General features: G+C 48.7%; 2 protein-coding genes across 3 annotated transcripts in view; both read left to right on the top strand.

Moving 5' to 3' along the window:
• The window catches only part of METTL6 (methyltransferase 6, methylcytidine), a 42,258-nt gene extending 32,577 nt beyond the window's left edge, over positions 1-9,681 (top strand). Inside the window, exon 7 of the mRNA XM_043540844.1 lies at positions 9,000-9,681. Coding sequence (XP_043396779.1) covers positions 9,000-9,022 — 23 coding nt within the window. The 3' untranslated portion in view covers positions 9,023-9,681. The remainder of the gene's footprint in view (positions 1-8,999) is intronic.
• A 3,190-nt stretch (positions 9,682-12,871) lies between these two features.
• The window catches only part of SH3BP5 (SH3 domain binding protein 5), a 61,840-nt gene continuing 60,675 nt past the window's right edge, over positions 12,872-14,036 (top strand). Inside the window, exon 1 of one of the 2 annotated variants that reach the window (XM_037890330.2) lies at positions 12,872-13,111. In XM_037890330.2, coding sequence (XP_037746258.1) covers positions 13,031-13,111 — 81 coding nt within the window. In that variant the 5' untranslated portion in view covers positions 12,872-13,030. Of the gene's footprint in view, positions 13,112-13,754; positions 13,893-14,036 lie in introns of those variants that run through there. The other variant, XM_037890332.2, reaches the window with a different exon arrangement.

Genomic DNA, 14,036 nt, shown 5'->3' with positions numbered 1-14,036 from the left:
TGCTAATGGTACAGGGCATATAAACATGAAACTTTTATCTTTTTACAGCCAAGTTGTCACTGTAGTGTTGTTTTTATCTATAGAAATATTGTTATGGAAATCTTAGTGTGATTTTTAAAGGCTAAGAACTAGCACCCTGCTATTAACTAGGTACTACCAATAAAAAGTATTCAGCAAGAGATATTGCCTGGTGTAGACTTGAAGGACTGTTTGTTTGTTTTTTTTAAAGGTTTGTGATTGTGTAATACAAGGTTGGGCTGTTTGAGGACATTAATTCCCAAAATAAAGGACTTTTGGTGAGTGAGAAGAGTGGGGGATGAAAGGAGGACGCCCCATCCATCGGGGAGAGTGGTGTTAAGTGGCTAGACCAGAGTATAAGGCAGAGGTGGGCAAACTACGACCCATGGGACCGTCCTGCCCAGCCCCTGAGCTCCCAGCCGGGGAGGCTAGCCCCCGGCCCCTCCCCCGCAGCCACGCTGGCAGCACGGCTTGCACCCGCTCACCTCCCAGGCTTTCCAATAAGCCTGTCCTGCTGCTCTGAGTGGCATGGTAAGGGGGCGGGGGGGGGGGGGTTGGATCAGGGGCAGGAGGTCCTGGGGGGCAGTCAGGGGACAGGGGGCGGTTGGATGGGGTGGAGGTTTGGGGGGAGGAGACAGGGAGCAGAGGGGGTTGGATAGGGGGTGGGGTCCTGGGGGGGGGCAGTCAGGGGACAAGGAGTGGGGGTGTGTGTGTGTGGATATGGGTCGGGGGCCCCGGGGGGCCTGTCGGGGACGGGGGTGTGGATATGGGTCGGGGCAGTCAGGGGACAGGGAGTGGGGGGGTTGGATAGGGGATGGGGGGTCCTGGGAGGGGACGGTCAGGAGACAAGGAGCGGGGGGGGGGGTTGGATGGGTCGGGAGTTCTGAGGGGGGCAGTCGAGGTGGGAAGGGGGAGGAGGAGGGGGCGGGGGCCAGGCTGTTTGCGGAGGCACAGCCTTCCCTACCCAGCCCTCCATACCGTTTCGTAACCCCGATGTGGCCCTCGGGCCAAAAAGTTTGCCCACCCCTGGTATAAGGAATGACTCCTGAGTTCTGTCCTCAGCTCTGCTACTGACTTTCTGCAGTCATCTAATCTCTTTGTGCTTCAGCAGACCCATTTCCAAAATGGGGACAATAATATATCTTTGTTCTCTGTTCTAATCTAGCACAAGGCTTCTCAATGTCCCTTCTCAATGTCCCTTTAATGTTGCCACTGTTAGTATGTGAACTTTCTCCTCTGCAGCTCCTGCCATCTGGAACAGCCTTACTCCAGGGATGCATTAAAACGAACTAGTCCTTAGATCCAACAAAAATTTGCCTTTCCTCAAATTTTCAGTTGTATCCCCAAATTAGTACTTTCTTCACCCAGAACCTACTAACCTTTCTTTGTCTCCTATCCTTGAGTCCTTTGTCCCTCCCCTTTGGCTTCTCTACTGTCCTCTCCAGTCACCTGTCACTATGGGGAGCCATTAGGGGCCCTATCTCCCTATTCCTCACAGGATCCCAAACAGCTTCTCAGCAGTGTTCAGGGGTTATTTTTTCTATCCTTTTTATAAGCCTGCTCTTTGGGCTTCCTTCTGGTAGGCAATATTGAGCTGTGTGTTCCGTCTCTCCCTTTCTGACTGCTTCCTCACTCTTCGCTCAAGCCTCAGCCAGCAACCTTAGCTATCCCTCTGCAAAGCTGGGATTCTAGAGTGTAAAGGGAGGAGCAAGAGACAAAGGGCTGGATGAGTCTGGGGGAGGTGCTGAGGGACTGGAAGGGCATTGCTGAAGTGTGGGGAACGAAGGTCAAAATGGAGTCTGGTGTGTACACTTTGGGTGCAGGGCTGAAAGGCTAGAGGTGCATCAGGCAGAAGAGCTGATGGGTTCTCTGTGGAGGATGGGTGGTGGAAGGGCTGCTGGGTGCTTTGTGTCTTTTTGTGCGTGTGTGTGTGTGTGAGGGAGTGGATGAGCGGCACCTAGAAGAAATGTAGGCTCAAGAGGAGAAGACCCCATGGAGGAGAACTGAGAGAAACTCCTACTCGGCAGCAGGATGAAAGAGTGAGAGATCAATGGGGAGTAGAGTGGGAAGGATGAGAGGTGGGAGACCCACAGGAAGGAGTATACGGAAGAGAGACTGCAGTAGGAGAAAGAGACTGGGTAAAAGGCATCCCAGGCTGAGAAGGAGGAGGGTTGGCTGAGACCTGGAAAATGAGGAGATGGTGGGACTCCAGCGGAGGGAGCTCTAAAGGGGCAGGGAAGAGAACTGGGTAGCAAGCAATGGAGATGAGGAAGGGATGGGGGGAGAGGGTAGAGTGGGAGAATAGAAGAGCTAATGGGGTTTGGGAGGCGACAGTACAAGGAAGTACAAAAACCAAGGCAGATAATGTTCTTCCTTATAGGGTTATGAAGGTTAGATGCCAAAACACTGCAAAACCCCCCCCCCCCAATGTGTTTGATTTTATATAACAGGCAGCATTAGGGAATGTGATTCTGTTAAACTGAGGGTGGAATGGTGGCTCTCGTTACTAATGGGAGGTGACCATGGGAGTGTCCCTAAATACGGTAGGTTTTTTTTTTTTTTCTGACTGCTGTTTCCAGATATATCTGATGGGAGATCTGCAATGACACTCAGAGGGGGCCCTTTGAGTTTGGTGGATGGTTGTCAATATCTAAGAGACCCTAACTTGCCGAACTGGCAAGCTGTGCTAATACAGAAATCTAGATAAATACCAGGCGAGTTTGATTTTTGGCACAAGGGATACAGGCCCTATTCTGCCTGGCCCTGCACTGGAAGGAGGAGGACACAAGGAGCTCTCCCTATCTCTTGTCCTCCTGCCCAGGGACCAGCCAAATATGGTCAGGAAGCAGAAGCATTGTGCAAAAACCTTTATAATGCCTCTCCACCAAGGCTTGATTAGCTAAGAGACTGCCTCCACCTCTGGGCCTCCTTGCTGCTTTCTTGTTAACTGCCAGCCTGGCTGAGTGCTTTGGAGGCAGCTGTTCCTGTGTGTTTGCCATTCCACATTTTGTTTGTCCCTGGGCGTAGATCTGTGGATCCACCCTTTTTCTTCATCTTTATGTTGTGCTCATCACAACAATGGTATCTGTCCCCTAATCTGTGCTTGCCTCTCTGTATCTTGCCTGTTTTGAAAGCTATTTTGAAAACATGTCTTTCTCAGTGTCTTTCTATGCTCTTTTATATTTTAACTATCTGACTTCATTGTTTAACCCTGTAAATCATTTAGGGGTCCTGAAGGTAGGAACAATGCTGTAAAACAAAGTACAAACCACACTGGGTTATTCTATGACTTAATGAATTAATGTAGGCAAGTCCTTTTTGATTCTCAGATGGAGAAGCTACAGAGATGTGACAGGGTGGTGTTGGCAGCTGTAGAGTCCCTTTTGGGGGGCCAGCACCCTGGTCATTTAGAGCAGGCAAAGCACTGGGTGTAGATAGAGTAGGAGGCAGTTAGATAGTCTGGGTTTGGGTTTGGGTTTGGTATCTCTTACACCAGAAAGGAGACGGATGAGCTAATTAGCTCACCAGCAGGCTAGCTAGGAGGAGAAAACAAGCAGTATAAAAGGCTGAGCCAGGGAACCAGAGGGGGCCCCTTCTATCTGCTGCTACATTGTGTTGTACCTGAAGCATAAGGCAAGAACTAATAATCAAGACACTTGGTGAAGGTACCCAGGTAGAGGACATATGCTGTTTAAGCACCAGAAGGGCTTACTGGGTAGATTTCGAGGGCTGGAGAAGGAGCCCACTTACAAGAAGCACAAATTATCACCTCATGTTACGATCTTAACCTAAGTGATTGGTGAATTTCCTGTCTAGTAGGGCGGCCACTGAGTAAAGAGTGCAATCTGTTTGTCAAACAATTATTAAGCCCTTAAATTTCAAGCACTTGATTGTGTAGGGCCTTGCTTTCCCGGACCAACTTCATAGCATTTCTGCTCGTCTATGTAAAGAGGTAAGTTTGGAACACTGCAGCCAATCACTTCCAAGATGTCAGGGGATGTTCTAGGCCTCAGTGGGCAGAACTCTACTGACTTTGGTGAAAATCGGAAAAGCCTGATTCAGAGGAGAACGAGGGCCTAGATGGCCTGGCGCTCCCAGCAGCTGCCTACACGTAGCCCAGGCAACAGTGTAACTTGCAATGTGGGGAAATAGACTCCAAGTGACAGACAAACTGAAATCAGGAGCATTAGCGGGAGAGGTTTTTAGGGGGAAGTGGGCACCTGGGTGGGAGGGGAAAAGTGGACTGGAAGGGGTAAGAAAGCAACAGGGACCAGGGGGATGGGGCAGTGGTGATGGGAGAAGGAGAAAAAATAGCGGATGAGGGGCAGGTTAACAAGTAACTTGAAGGCAAAGGACAAAGCAGCTCTGTGCAGAGACGAGGGGGTGTCAGGAACCACCTGTGACCCTCAGCTCTGGTCCCCCCCACTTCTGGTCTTCGTTGCCTCTCCTGCTACCAAATTGCTGCAGGCAGAGGCATTTCTCTGGTGCCCTTGCTGCTGCCTGTACATCACAGACAACAGCTTCATGTGTAGCTCTCTCATTGAGTGCACAGCTCAGCCTACAGGAGGAGCAAAGCGTGATCCTCTACTTTTTAAACACTTTTAAAAACAAATTTCAAAGTGAAATAACTGTAATCTCAGGTGGATACTGTGAGGGGAACTCACTGCTTTTATAAGGGGGTCCTTTTATGAACTAGATACTTTGGCTCCAATCCTGCAAACACTAAAGCCCATGTCTAACTTCACCCACTTGTCTAGTCTTATGGATGGGACTAAGGTGAATGAAGTTTTGCAAAGTCCTTAAGGATTTGCAGAATTGAGGCCTCTGAATGTTTAAGGTTGTTTACAGATGTTAATGTTTGCAGCTGAAAAGTGCTCCTTTCTGGTAAATTGGAAGAACTATTCTGTCCCTGAATCCAAGTAATATTAACCGAGGAGGTTTCAATAAAAAGAAGTATAGGGCCTTATTTTTAGGATTGTTGAACATCCACAGCTCCCATTGAAGTCAGCTAGCTTTGTGGGTGCTCATTACTTCTTGAAAATCAGGCCTGCCTATGCTTTGCTTTCTGGAATTTGTTGTTTGTAATTAAATGTGTGCAATCCCTCCCTTGCCCCCATTTTCCTGTCTCGGTATTATGTTCTATTAAGTGTCAAAAGGAGTTTGGGTCAGGTGACCCATGAGTAGTGAAGGGAGGGGAAAGGGAGTTTTCTGTATTGAAGTGCCGTGGTGTTTCTCTTGCTACTGAAACATCACTGAATTCTCAGACTGGGGAGGAAAGAAGGGCTGTTAGGACTCAGCTGCTCACACGGCAACACTGCTTTTAAGAGACATTGTTGGGGGCACATTAATACCTTTCGGTTTGATCTTCTATTGAAATTGGTGGGAGATTTGCTGTTGATCTGACAAGCAGTGGGACTGGGCGCTTAAGAGGTAGCCCCAGGATTCTGGATACACTTATAATTCACAATGTTTTTTATACTGTTTTCCCCCTACTCATATAATTAATAACAGGGAGGGGAATGGCCTGATTTCCCTGTGGCTACTAGCCAAGGCTGTTAAACAGGAGATCTGAAGAGTCCCTAAACCTAGTCTCTCATTTCATGGATCCAACAGAGTAGTGCATTCTACCCTTTGGGGGAGGGACAGAGAGAGAGTGCTTCACAGTTAGTGATCCCTGTGACAGAAGTAGGACTCTTGGGTTAATGGTTTCCAAAGGGAAATTCCATACAGTCCTCCATGCCTAAGGGAGGGGACTTCAGAGTTCTTATTGTGGTTACTGGAACAGATAGATGTAATGTCTACACGACTCAGCGAATCGGCGGGCAGCGATCGATCGAGCAGTGATCGATCGATCTAGTCTAGATGCGATAAATCAATCCCCGAGCGCTCTCCCGTCGACTCCTGTACTCCACCACCACAAGAGGCGCGGGCAGAGTCGCCGGGGAAGCGGCAGCAGTCCACTCACCGTAGTGAAGACACCACGGTGAGTAGATCTAAGTACGTCGACTTCAGCTACATTATTCATGTAGCTGAAGTTGCGTAACTTAGATCAACCCCTTCCCCCCAAGTGTAGGTGTGCTCGAAACTAAAGGCCCACCTAAGGGAACTAGAGAGTGAAGAAGGAAAGTCCCTGTGAAGACCAACAAACAGGAATCAGGGGAAGTCCATAAAACTGTTAATTCAACAGTGTGAATCACCATATGCTAAAAATAACAGGTTTCAGAATGAGATAGTTAGCTAATGAGTTTACTCAAATTGTTGTCATCAAGGGCTTCATATTCAAGCAATAGGATTTGCCAACATAAGTGGTGTTCTGGGGGGATTGCAAGCAACACTTCTTGTACCTGGTAGGTTGGAAGGCTAGCTCAGAGTTTGTTTCTGGACACACAAGAAGTTGTGCTATTTCTCTCTGGGTGTAATGTGCCTGGAAATGTGTCTACGGGCTATTAGATAATGGCTCAATCTAATTAGAAATTGTAGGAAAAAAGGAAAAAAAAGATTTTTATACAGGTTGAAAAATGTTCCCCTGAAAGAGTAAGATAAACAATGATCCAATGTATGTGATTTCCGGTTCAGTCTAAAAGATGCATAAAAATGTAAGACACAGTTAAAGTCAGCCCAGTAAACAATTTGGCTAGTAATGCTAATTGTTCTCTTTTTAAATGAAGAATATTAAACTTCTTGAACTTTAGTGCTAGAAAATAGTATATCTCTTTAAATCAGCCTATTTACATTGTAGCTCTGTGAAGCCCAGGTGGTGTATGGTTTTTAATCACCCTTAAATGTTACTTGTTAAACAGAATTGGGTTTTTAATCACCCTTAAATGTTACTTGTTAAACAGAATTGAAACAAAGAGGCTTTTGGGGGAATATTTATTTTCTTATCTCACTCACTTTTTTTTTTTTTTTTTTACTCTAATTAAAATGCAGTGGAGGTGGGGGAAATCCTGGTATGATCTGTCTGTAGAATAAATGCTCATTCCCACCAATGAATGTGTATATGTTTTTTTCTGTGGACGGAGGGTGCTACTTATATGGGTGTGAGATTTCCTAGATTGGATTATAAATAAGAGTAATCTAGAGGACTCAAAGCTTCCTGAAGTGTAGCTCGCACAGTATAATTACATAAACCAGAAGTACTATAGGAATTTGACCACTTTAAAAAATGTGTTAGTCATATATAAGCTTCCAAGGAACTTCACACGCTCCATCATCTTCATGCCTATGATTATGGGCAAGATCCTGCTTTGTGTTTAAAATATACTTCTATATATCATATAATATGCTTCCCTGGCTTCCAAAAGTATAAGTGCTTTGAAAGTTAGTTAATAGAGCAACAACTCCACTGCAGTTTAAAAGAAAGGTATCATGTTTGTTTTACAAGGCAATTCTGTGGTCCAAATTCAAATTTGGTGTAACTGCACAAAAATTCATTGAGTTACCCCACGGGGATGACTTTTGCTCCACAGGTTTATCTAGAGGATTTTATCCCCACATATTTGTGTATTTAAGAACGAATGGGTCCAAATTCTACTTTCTCAAATGTCTGTTTTTCTTAAAAAATTGTACTGTTTGTCTTTCCAGTATTTGGTTCAATGGTAAGAGTTATTTTAAAACTGAATTGTACAGTAATTCTATTTGAATATTCTAAAACATTTAATATATATTGTTTGAAAATGCTTTGGGCTGATGTGAATAATCAGCAGGAGCCATAGCATTTTTCAAAACAAAGATATTATTTTCATGCAAATTTCCCTTCAGGAAGAGAAACAGGATTCTATAAGCAGAATTGTCTCTAAATCAGTTTTTCCAAGGTTTTCCATCAACTGCAAATGGGTCTTTAGTAACCAAATATTCATTAATCAGTCCAGAAAATGCCTGTATAATACTAGTGTCTATATACATTCAGGGGCTGTGATGCATCTTTGTTTTGTGTGCTAATTTCATTTCTCAAGTATTTGAGTTGAATTGAGCTCTCAGAAGAAGCATGAACAAAGATATCAATGTGCGCGTAGATTTTTTTTTAAAATATGTAATTTACCACCTGCAAAATCTGTACAAAATCCACTGCTATACATACAACACTACAACAATCACTCAATTTGAACGTAAAAAGCCAAAAATTAAGCACAAGTCATTATTGTGTTTCACTGAGATGTTTCAGGCAGGCTTGGATTAACCAGTGAGCACTGTTCGATGGGGAGAAAAAAACAAAAAGACTATGATTAGTGCTGTGACTCCATGCACAGGTTGCAATGCCAGTCACTCAAAATTGGCTTGGCCATGTTCCGTCTATCCCCCTTTCTCCCCCCCCCCGACCCTGTATTGTGATGGAGGATTGCCAGGACAAACCTGGGGGAAAGAACTGGACCCAGGCTGGAAGGGGATCTGGCCTGTGAAGATGGTTATTAGAACCACATTTAGGGTGAGAACTTGCACTAAGAAACTGGCTACATGTATTAAGCTTAGTTTGTGTGCTCTGTTTTATTTTCTTAGTAATCTGCCTTGTTCTGTCTGCTACTTAACTACTTAAAATACACCTGTTTATAGTTTAATAAATTTATTTCTGGTTTACAGTATAACCCACTTTATGTGATTTCTAACTGGGAGGTGAGAGGCTGTGCATACCCTCCTCCACATTGAGGGAAGAGGTGAATTTCATTAATTTTGTGTTTGTACTCCAAGGGGGGTGGACATCTGGATGCTGTGTCAAGCCCCTTAAGCTGAGCCTCCTCAGAGCAGATCTCTGTCTCTCTATGCAGCTGGGTGTGGCCCTGCCTGTGTGCTTGGCTGGAAAAGGCTAGCCCAGCAAGACCAGGTAAAATAGTCTGCCTCAGTGGCATCCCAGCACATCAGGTGACATCCCCGGAGGTCCAACCTGTCACAGGCATCACATACTTAAATCAATAACAAGCATAATTTAGTAATGAAGAGGCAACTTATCTTTCCCATTGTATTTTTTTTCTTTGTATTCTGTTTAGGATTCTGTGCCGTGGGCAGATGACAGGAGCAGAGACCTCACTCAAATGGCCTAAAATCTGTCTGTGAGAGGAGAATGAAGACTAAGCAGTGACTTTCCTCCATCCTTAACCCTGTAGAAGCCTGCCCTTACATATGAAATCTAAGTGGTCGGAGCTATATGAGTTGTGGGTGCGGGTGGCAAAGCTGAGGAAGATCCATGTTACAAGGCAACAGTTTCCAGAAAACCCATGGGAAAATGGTAGTGGGAATTCTGGGCTTGTCAGCATTAACTCTCTGTTTCTGCTCTGGGCTTTGAGACAGTGGGCCAGCATGGCTTCACAGGGAGCCCGGTTGCCATGGGAATGAGAGGGCTCCATGACTGTCATGAAGGATATCTGACACAGATGTCCTGAAATCTGTGGGGTTTTTCTCTGTAGATTTCCTTAATTTGCTTCAGTAGGCGTTGTAGGTGCTCAGCACTTCTTAGGATCAGGCCACTGTTTTTCTTTAATGAAAGAGTTTTTAAAAAAATATTCTGCCACAGCCTTGTGTGGTGTAAAGCTGTCTTAGCAACCTCAAACAGTCCAACTATGATTTGTAGCTGTGTTCTCTTTCTGCGTTTATGTCCTCCTCATTGTTTTAGGCCGTTGGTGTCACTTCAAAGGTGTATGGTATTTTAAAATAAAAAATGTTTACACCTGGTCCCTCCTTTTTTTTGCTGCATTGTTGTATAAAAGAAGGCTTGAGCATTATTTGTAATTTATCTACTTTTTCACCTTATAAATCTCTGGAATATTATTTTTTATCTTTCCTTGATTTGGTGGAAGAGCAGAGAACAGGAGCGGGAGCTTCCTCAGCCCTCAGTTGTAGGAATGGTGAATCTCTGGCAAAGAAAGTGCTTTCACAAAGGGCCACCCGTTTTTGAAAAGACTCTTGCAGATTGTAAGACAAATAGGAAATTAAATAATTATTTACCTTAAGTTTGGTTAAGGAAATATGTATGTGTGTGTAAAGAAAGGTCCTTATTAGCAAGCAGAAGGAAGGCCTTGAAAATAATAAGGGTCACATACAGCGCTATAGGGTCACAGCTGCACTACTGCAGTGCTTTAGTGAAGATGCTACTATGCTGGCCAGAGAGCTTTTGTTAGTTAATCCACCTCCCAGAGAGGCAGTAGCGATGTTGGTGGGAGAAGCTCTCCTGTCAACACAGTACTATCTATGGGGGGGCGGCTAGGTCACTACAGCTCCATCACTCAGGAGTGTGGATTTTTCACACCCCGAGCTATGTAGTTATACCAATATAGGTCTGTTGTGTAGACCTGGCCTAAGTTATAGGGCCAGAAGGAATAGTGTAGGGAGGATGTCTGGCTCAAAGAATAACTATTGAGATAAGGGGAAGTTTCTAAAAAGAAGATCTCTGATTGATAGGGATGACAGCAGATGGTTTTAAATTCATTCCTCCAGGGAAAAAAGGGGTTAACTCCAGAGCTAATACTTCTAGCCAGAGGGTGGGTGGTCCCCAGGGAGAACCTCCTTGCTCATCTAAAGGAGGACTGTTTTTTTTAAAATCTATCACAAAACAAGGGAAAAGGGCACAACAAACCTTTTTCTGTACCACATCACCTTAAATGATCAGAGATGGGGTTGCCAGGTGTCCAGTTTTCGAGCAGAACGCCCGGTTGAAAAGGGACCCGGGTAGTTCCGGTCAGCACAACTGCCTGGGCTGCTAAAAGTCCAGTTGGCCATAGTGCCAGCGGAGCAGGCAGGCTCCGTGCCCGGCTCTGTGCGGCTCCCGGGAAGTGGCTATCATGTCCCTCCGGCTCCTAGGCTCTACGTGCTGTCCCTGCCTACAGGTGCTGCCCCAAGTGCTTGCTCCGCAGTTCCCATGGCAGCCATAGGCGCCAACTTTTCCTGGCACCGGTGGGTGCTCGCGCCCCCCGTCCCTGCCCCGACTCCACCCCCGCCCCGCCCCGCCCCATCCCCATTCCAACCCCCTCCCCAATGTCCCCGCCCCAACTCCGCCCCCTCCCTGCCCTTATTGGACTCCTTCCCCCCTCCCTCCCACAGCTTGTTATGCTGCAAAACAGCTGTTTTGTGGTGGCAAGCGCTGGGAGAAGAAGTGGGGGAAGGTGCGCTCAGGGGAGGAGGTGGAGACGAGCTGAGGTGAGAGGGTGGGGAGCTGCAATGGGTGCAGAACACCCACCAATTTTCCCCCCGGGTGCTCCAGCCCTGGAGCGCCCATGGAGTCAGCGCCTATGCCTGCAGCCTGGGGCAGTGTGTAGAACCCCCTGGCCCTCCCCTCCACTTAGGAGCCAGAGGGACATGTTCCCACTTCCCAGGAGCTGCCTGAGGTCAGTGCTACCTAGAGCCCGCACCCCCTCCCGTGCCCCTGCCCCAGCTCAGAACCGCCTCCTGCACCCAAAACTCCCTCGAGGAGCTTGCACCCCTTCCTCAGCCTGCTTCCATACTCTGAACCCTCCGCTCTAGCCCAGAGCCTGCTCCTGCACCCCAAATCCCGCATCCCCATCCTGGTGAAGACGAGCAAGTATGTGGGTGTGGGGGGGCTTTGGAGACGGGGCAGGGCAAGGGTGTTCCCTTTTCTGCAATTAGAAAATTGGCAACCTTAAGCAGAGACCAAGAATCTCCCTTGTGTGGACAGAAGGCAAAATGGGCGTGGGAGCTTTGATTTTACTTCTCCTATCTTCAGTTTTTGATGATAAGAGGAACAAGAGCCAGCATTCCTACTGCAGCCTCCCATTACTGTTCCTGTTCTAAGGAGAGGGGGTTAACTCTACTACCTTCTCACTGGGGTTGAGGTATCCTGTAATAAACCCAGGACTCAGAGTACCAAATCAAATGTCAAACAGAGCTCTACACTATGTATGCTTTGCTTTTGCTACATTAGCCAGTAGCCTTTTTTTTTTTTTTTTAAAACACACCACCCAGGGTTCTCGGACGACGTTCCTTTTTGCTGCTATAATGAAGACAAGCATTGGTTTGTTTTTTTGGGCGGAGTTTATTTGTTTGCTGCATGCACTAGATCCAGAATTTGTTGGCTCAGCTGACGCACGCCAGAAACCTCGTTTGAACTGAATTTTCAAGGTTTCTAACAGTGCTTTGCAAAAACATTTCAACCCGTGGAACCTCACCAGCAAACACCTGGGGGGGGGGGGGGAGGGGGGGGAAGCCCTGTGACGAGCTAGCCCGGCCCTGCACCTGAAGCCCCTAAGCGTTGTTTGCGGTACCGCAGTTGTGGGGCGCTGATTGTGATGTCACAAAGGTCCATTTGCAAGCGAGGCCTGGCGAAACAATTAAGGTCCTGTTTTCCCAGGGGGTTTCCTCAATTAAAAACCAAAACCAAAACCGAAACCCCGAGGGCCAAACGAGGCAGGCACCGCTGTTTCTCAGGAGCCTGGTTTTCAAAGTTTTCCACAAGGCAGCAGCTGCCCTTTAGGCCAGGGGCAGGAGTGGGTGAGAATGAGTCGCGGCTTCTTTTGGACTGGCTCCTGCGGGGGGGGTCTGCTCGTCCCCGCTCGCTCCCTCCCGGTGACACCTGCCAGGGGCTGGCTCTCTTATCGACGCTGGGCAGAGCCAGGCCCCCGTGGCGAGGACAGCGGCCCTCTGGCAGCCTTCCCTGCCGAGCCAGCAGCGCGGCGCTTTGCAGAACACCCCGGCCGCTTGCCCCCGTTCCCCACGTGAGAAGCAGCCGCACAAAGCAGAAGCGAGAACGCAGCAGGCGGCTGCCCGGGGCGGGCAAGAACACGCGGGGCCCGGCTTTTCGGGCGGGGGGGGGCGGTGCTTGTCACCGTGGGGGTGGGCAGGCTGCTTTCGCCCGCTGATTTGGCAGCCCGGCCGGGGGGATGGGCCGAGGCCGGCGGGCGGGGGAGAGGCGGCGCCCGGCTGACAGCGAGCGAGGAGCGAGCTAGCGGCAGGCAGGGGGCGTGGGGGGGGCGGATTTCCTCCGCGCGGCCGGCGACACCTCCCCGGGGCCCCTTTCCCCGCGCGGCCGCGGGCAGCTGCAGGCGGCGGAGGCAGGTCCGAGCCCGGCCCCATGGAGTCCGCGGGCCGGAGGAGCCGGCCCGAGGAGGCGGATTTCCCCGAGGAGGAGGAAGAGGTGGACCCCAGGATCCAGGTGAGGCAGGAGAGCGAGCCCCGGGGATGCTGCGGGGCGGCGGCAGCCGGTGCCGGGGGCTGGCTCAGCCCCGAGCCCGCACGCTTTGGGCGGCGGATGCCTAGCCCCTGCGCCCGGAGCCATGGGCCTCATCGTTGGGGTGGAACGGTCCTGCACGGAGCTGCGATCGGGGGAGGGGATTCTGGTTTTGGGGGGAGGAGGTCCCTGCGTTTGCTCCCCAGCCCTGCACAGCTGTCCCCTAGATCTCCTCCGTGTTACCCCCTTAGTACTCCGCCCCCCGCCCCCCCCGATGGGGCGTGCAGCCGCTCTGCATCTGCCCGCTGAGCTCATTAGGTTTCTGCTGGGGTATTTCTGCGGATGGGTGGAGAGGCTGCTGGAGCACCGGCTGCCTGCCTGCTCCCCTTCGGGAGAGGGGGTTTAAAAGATCCCCCTCGTCCCCCCCTTTTGTGTGCGCTGGAAACAAGCCAGCCACCCCACCCCGGATAGGCAGCATCAGGGTGTGTGTGTTGTGTGTGTGTGGTAGTGGGGGCGTTTCTGAGCCTTCTGGGACTTAAAGCAACCTGCCCCCTTTGCAAACCCAAGGGGAAACCTCCTGTGATATTGAGCACAGGCTGCAAGAATACCTGAAGAGCGGTTTCTGCAGTGTGTGTGTGTGTGTGTCTGCACACAGACAAGACAATGCGACTGTGATTTCTTCAGTACCTTTCGTACAGGGCGTTTTTCAAAGCGCTGTGCAATAGTTAGAAGACTAGAGCTGAATCATTTGTGGCTTGGCTGTTCAGTAAGATTGGGCTTGGAGGTGGGAAAGAAACATGTTTGAAGCTGAGACCTGAAATAAGGTTATTGGAGGGGGTCATGGTCTCTCTTAGCTTGGTGCCTGCAGCTGAGCAAGGGCATCTGTGAAGTTGAATTAGTATGATTGAAC

Source organism: Chelonia mydas, chromosome 2 (assembly GCF_015237465.2).
Source record: "Chelonia mydas isolate rCheMyd1 chromosome 2, rCheMyd1.pri.v2, whole genome shotgun sequence".
Classification (NCBI taxonomy): domain Eukaryota; kingdom Metazoa; phylum Chordata; order Testudines; family Cheloniidae; genus Chelonia; species Chelonia mydas.
The sequence above is the reverse complement of the archived record's forward strand: the minus strand, read 5'-3'. Positions and strand labels throughout refer to the sequence as shown.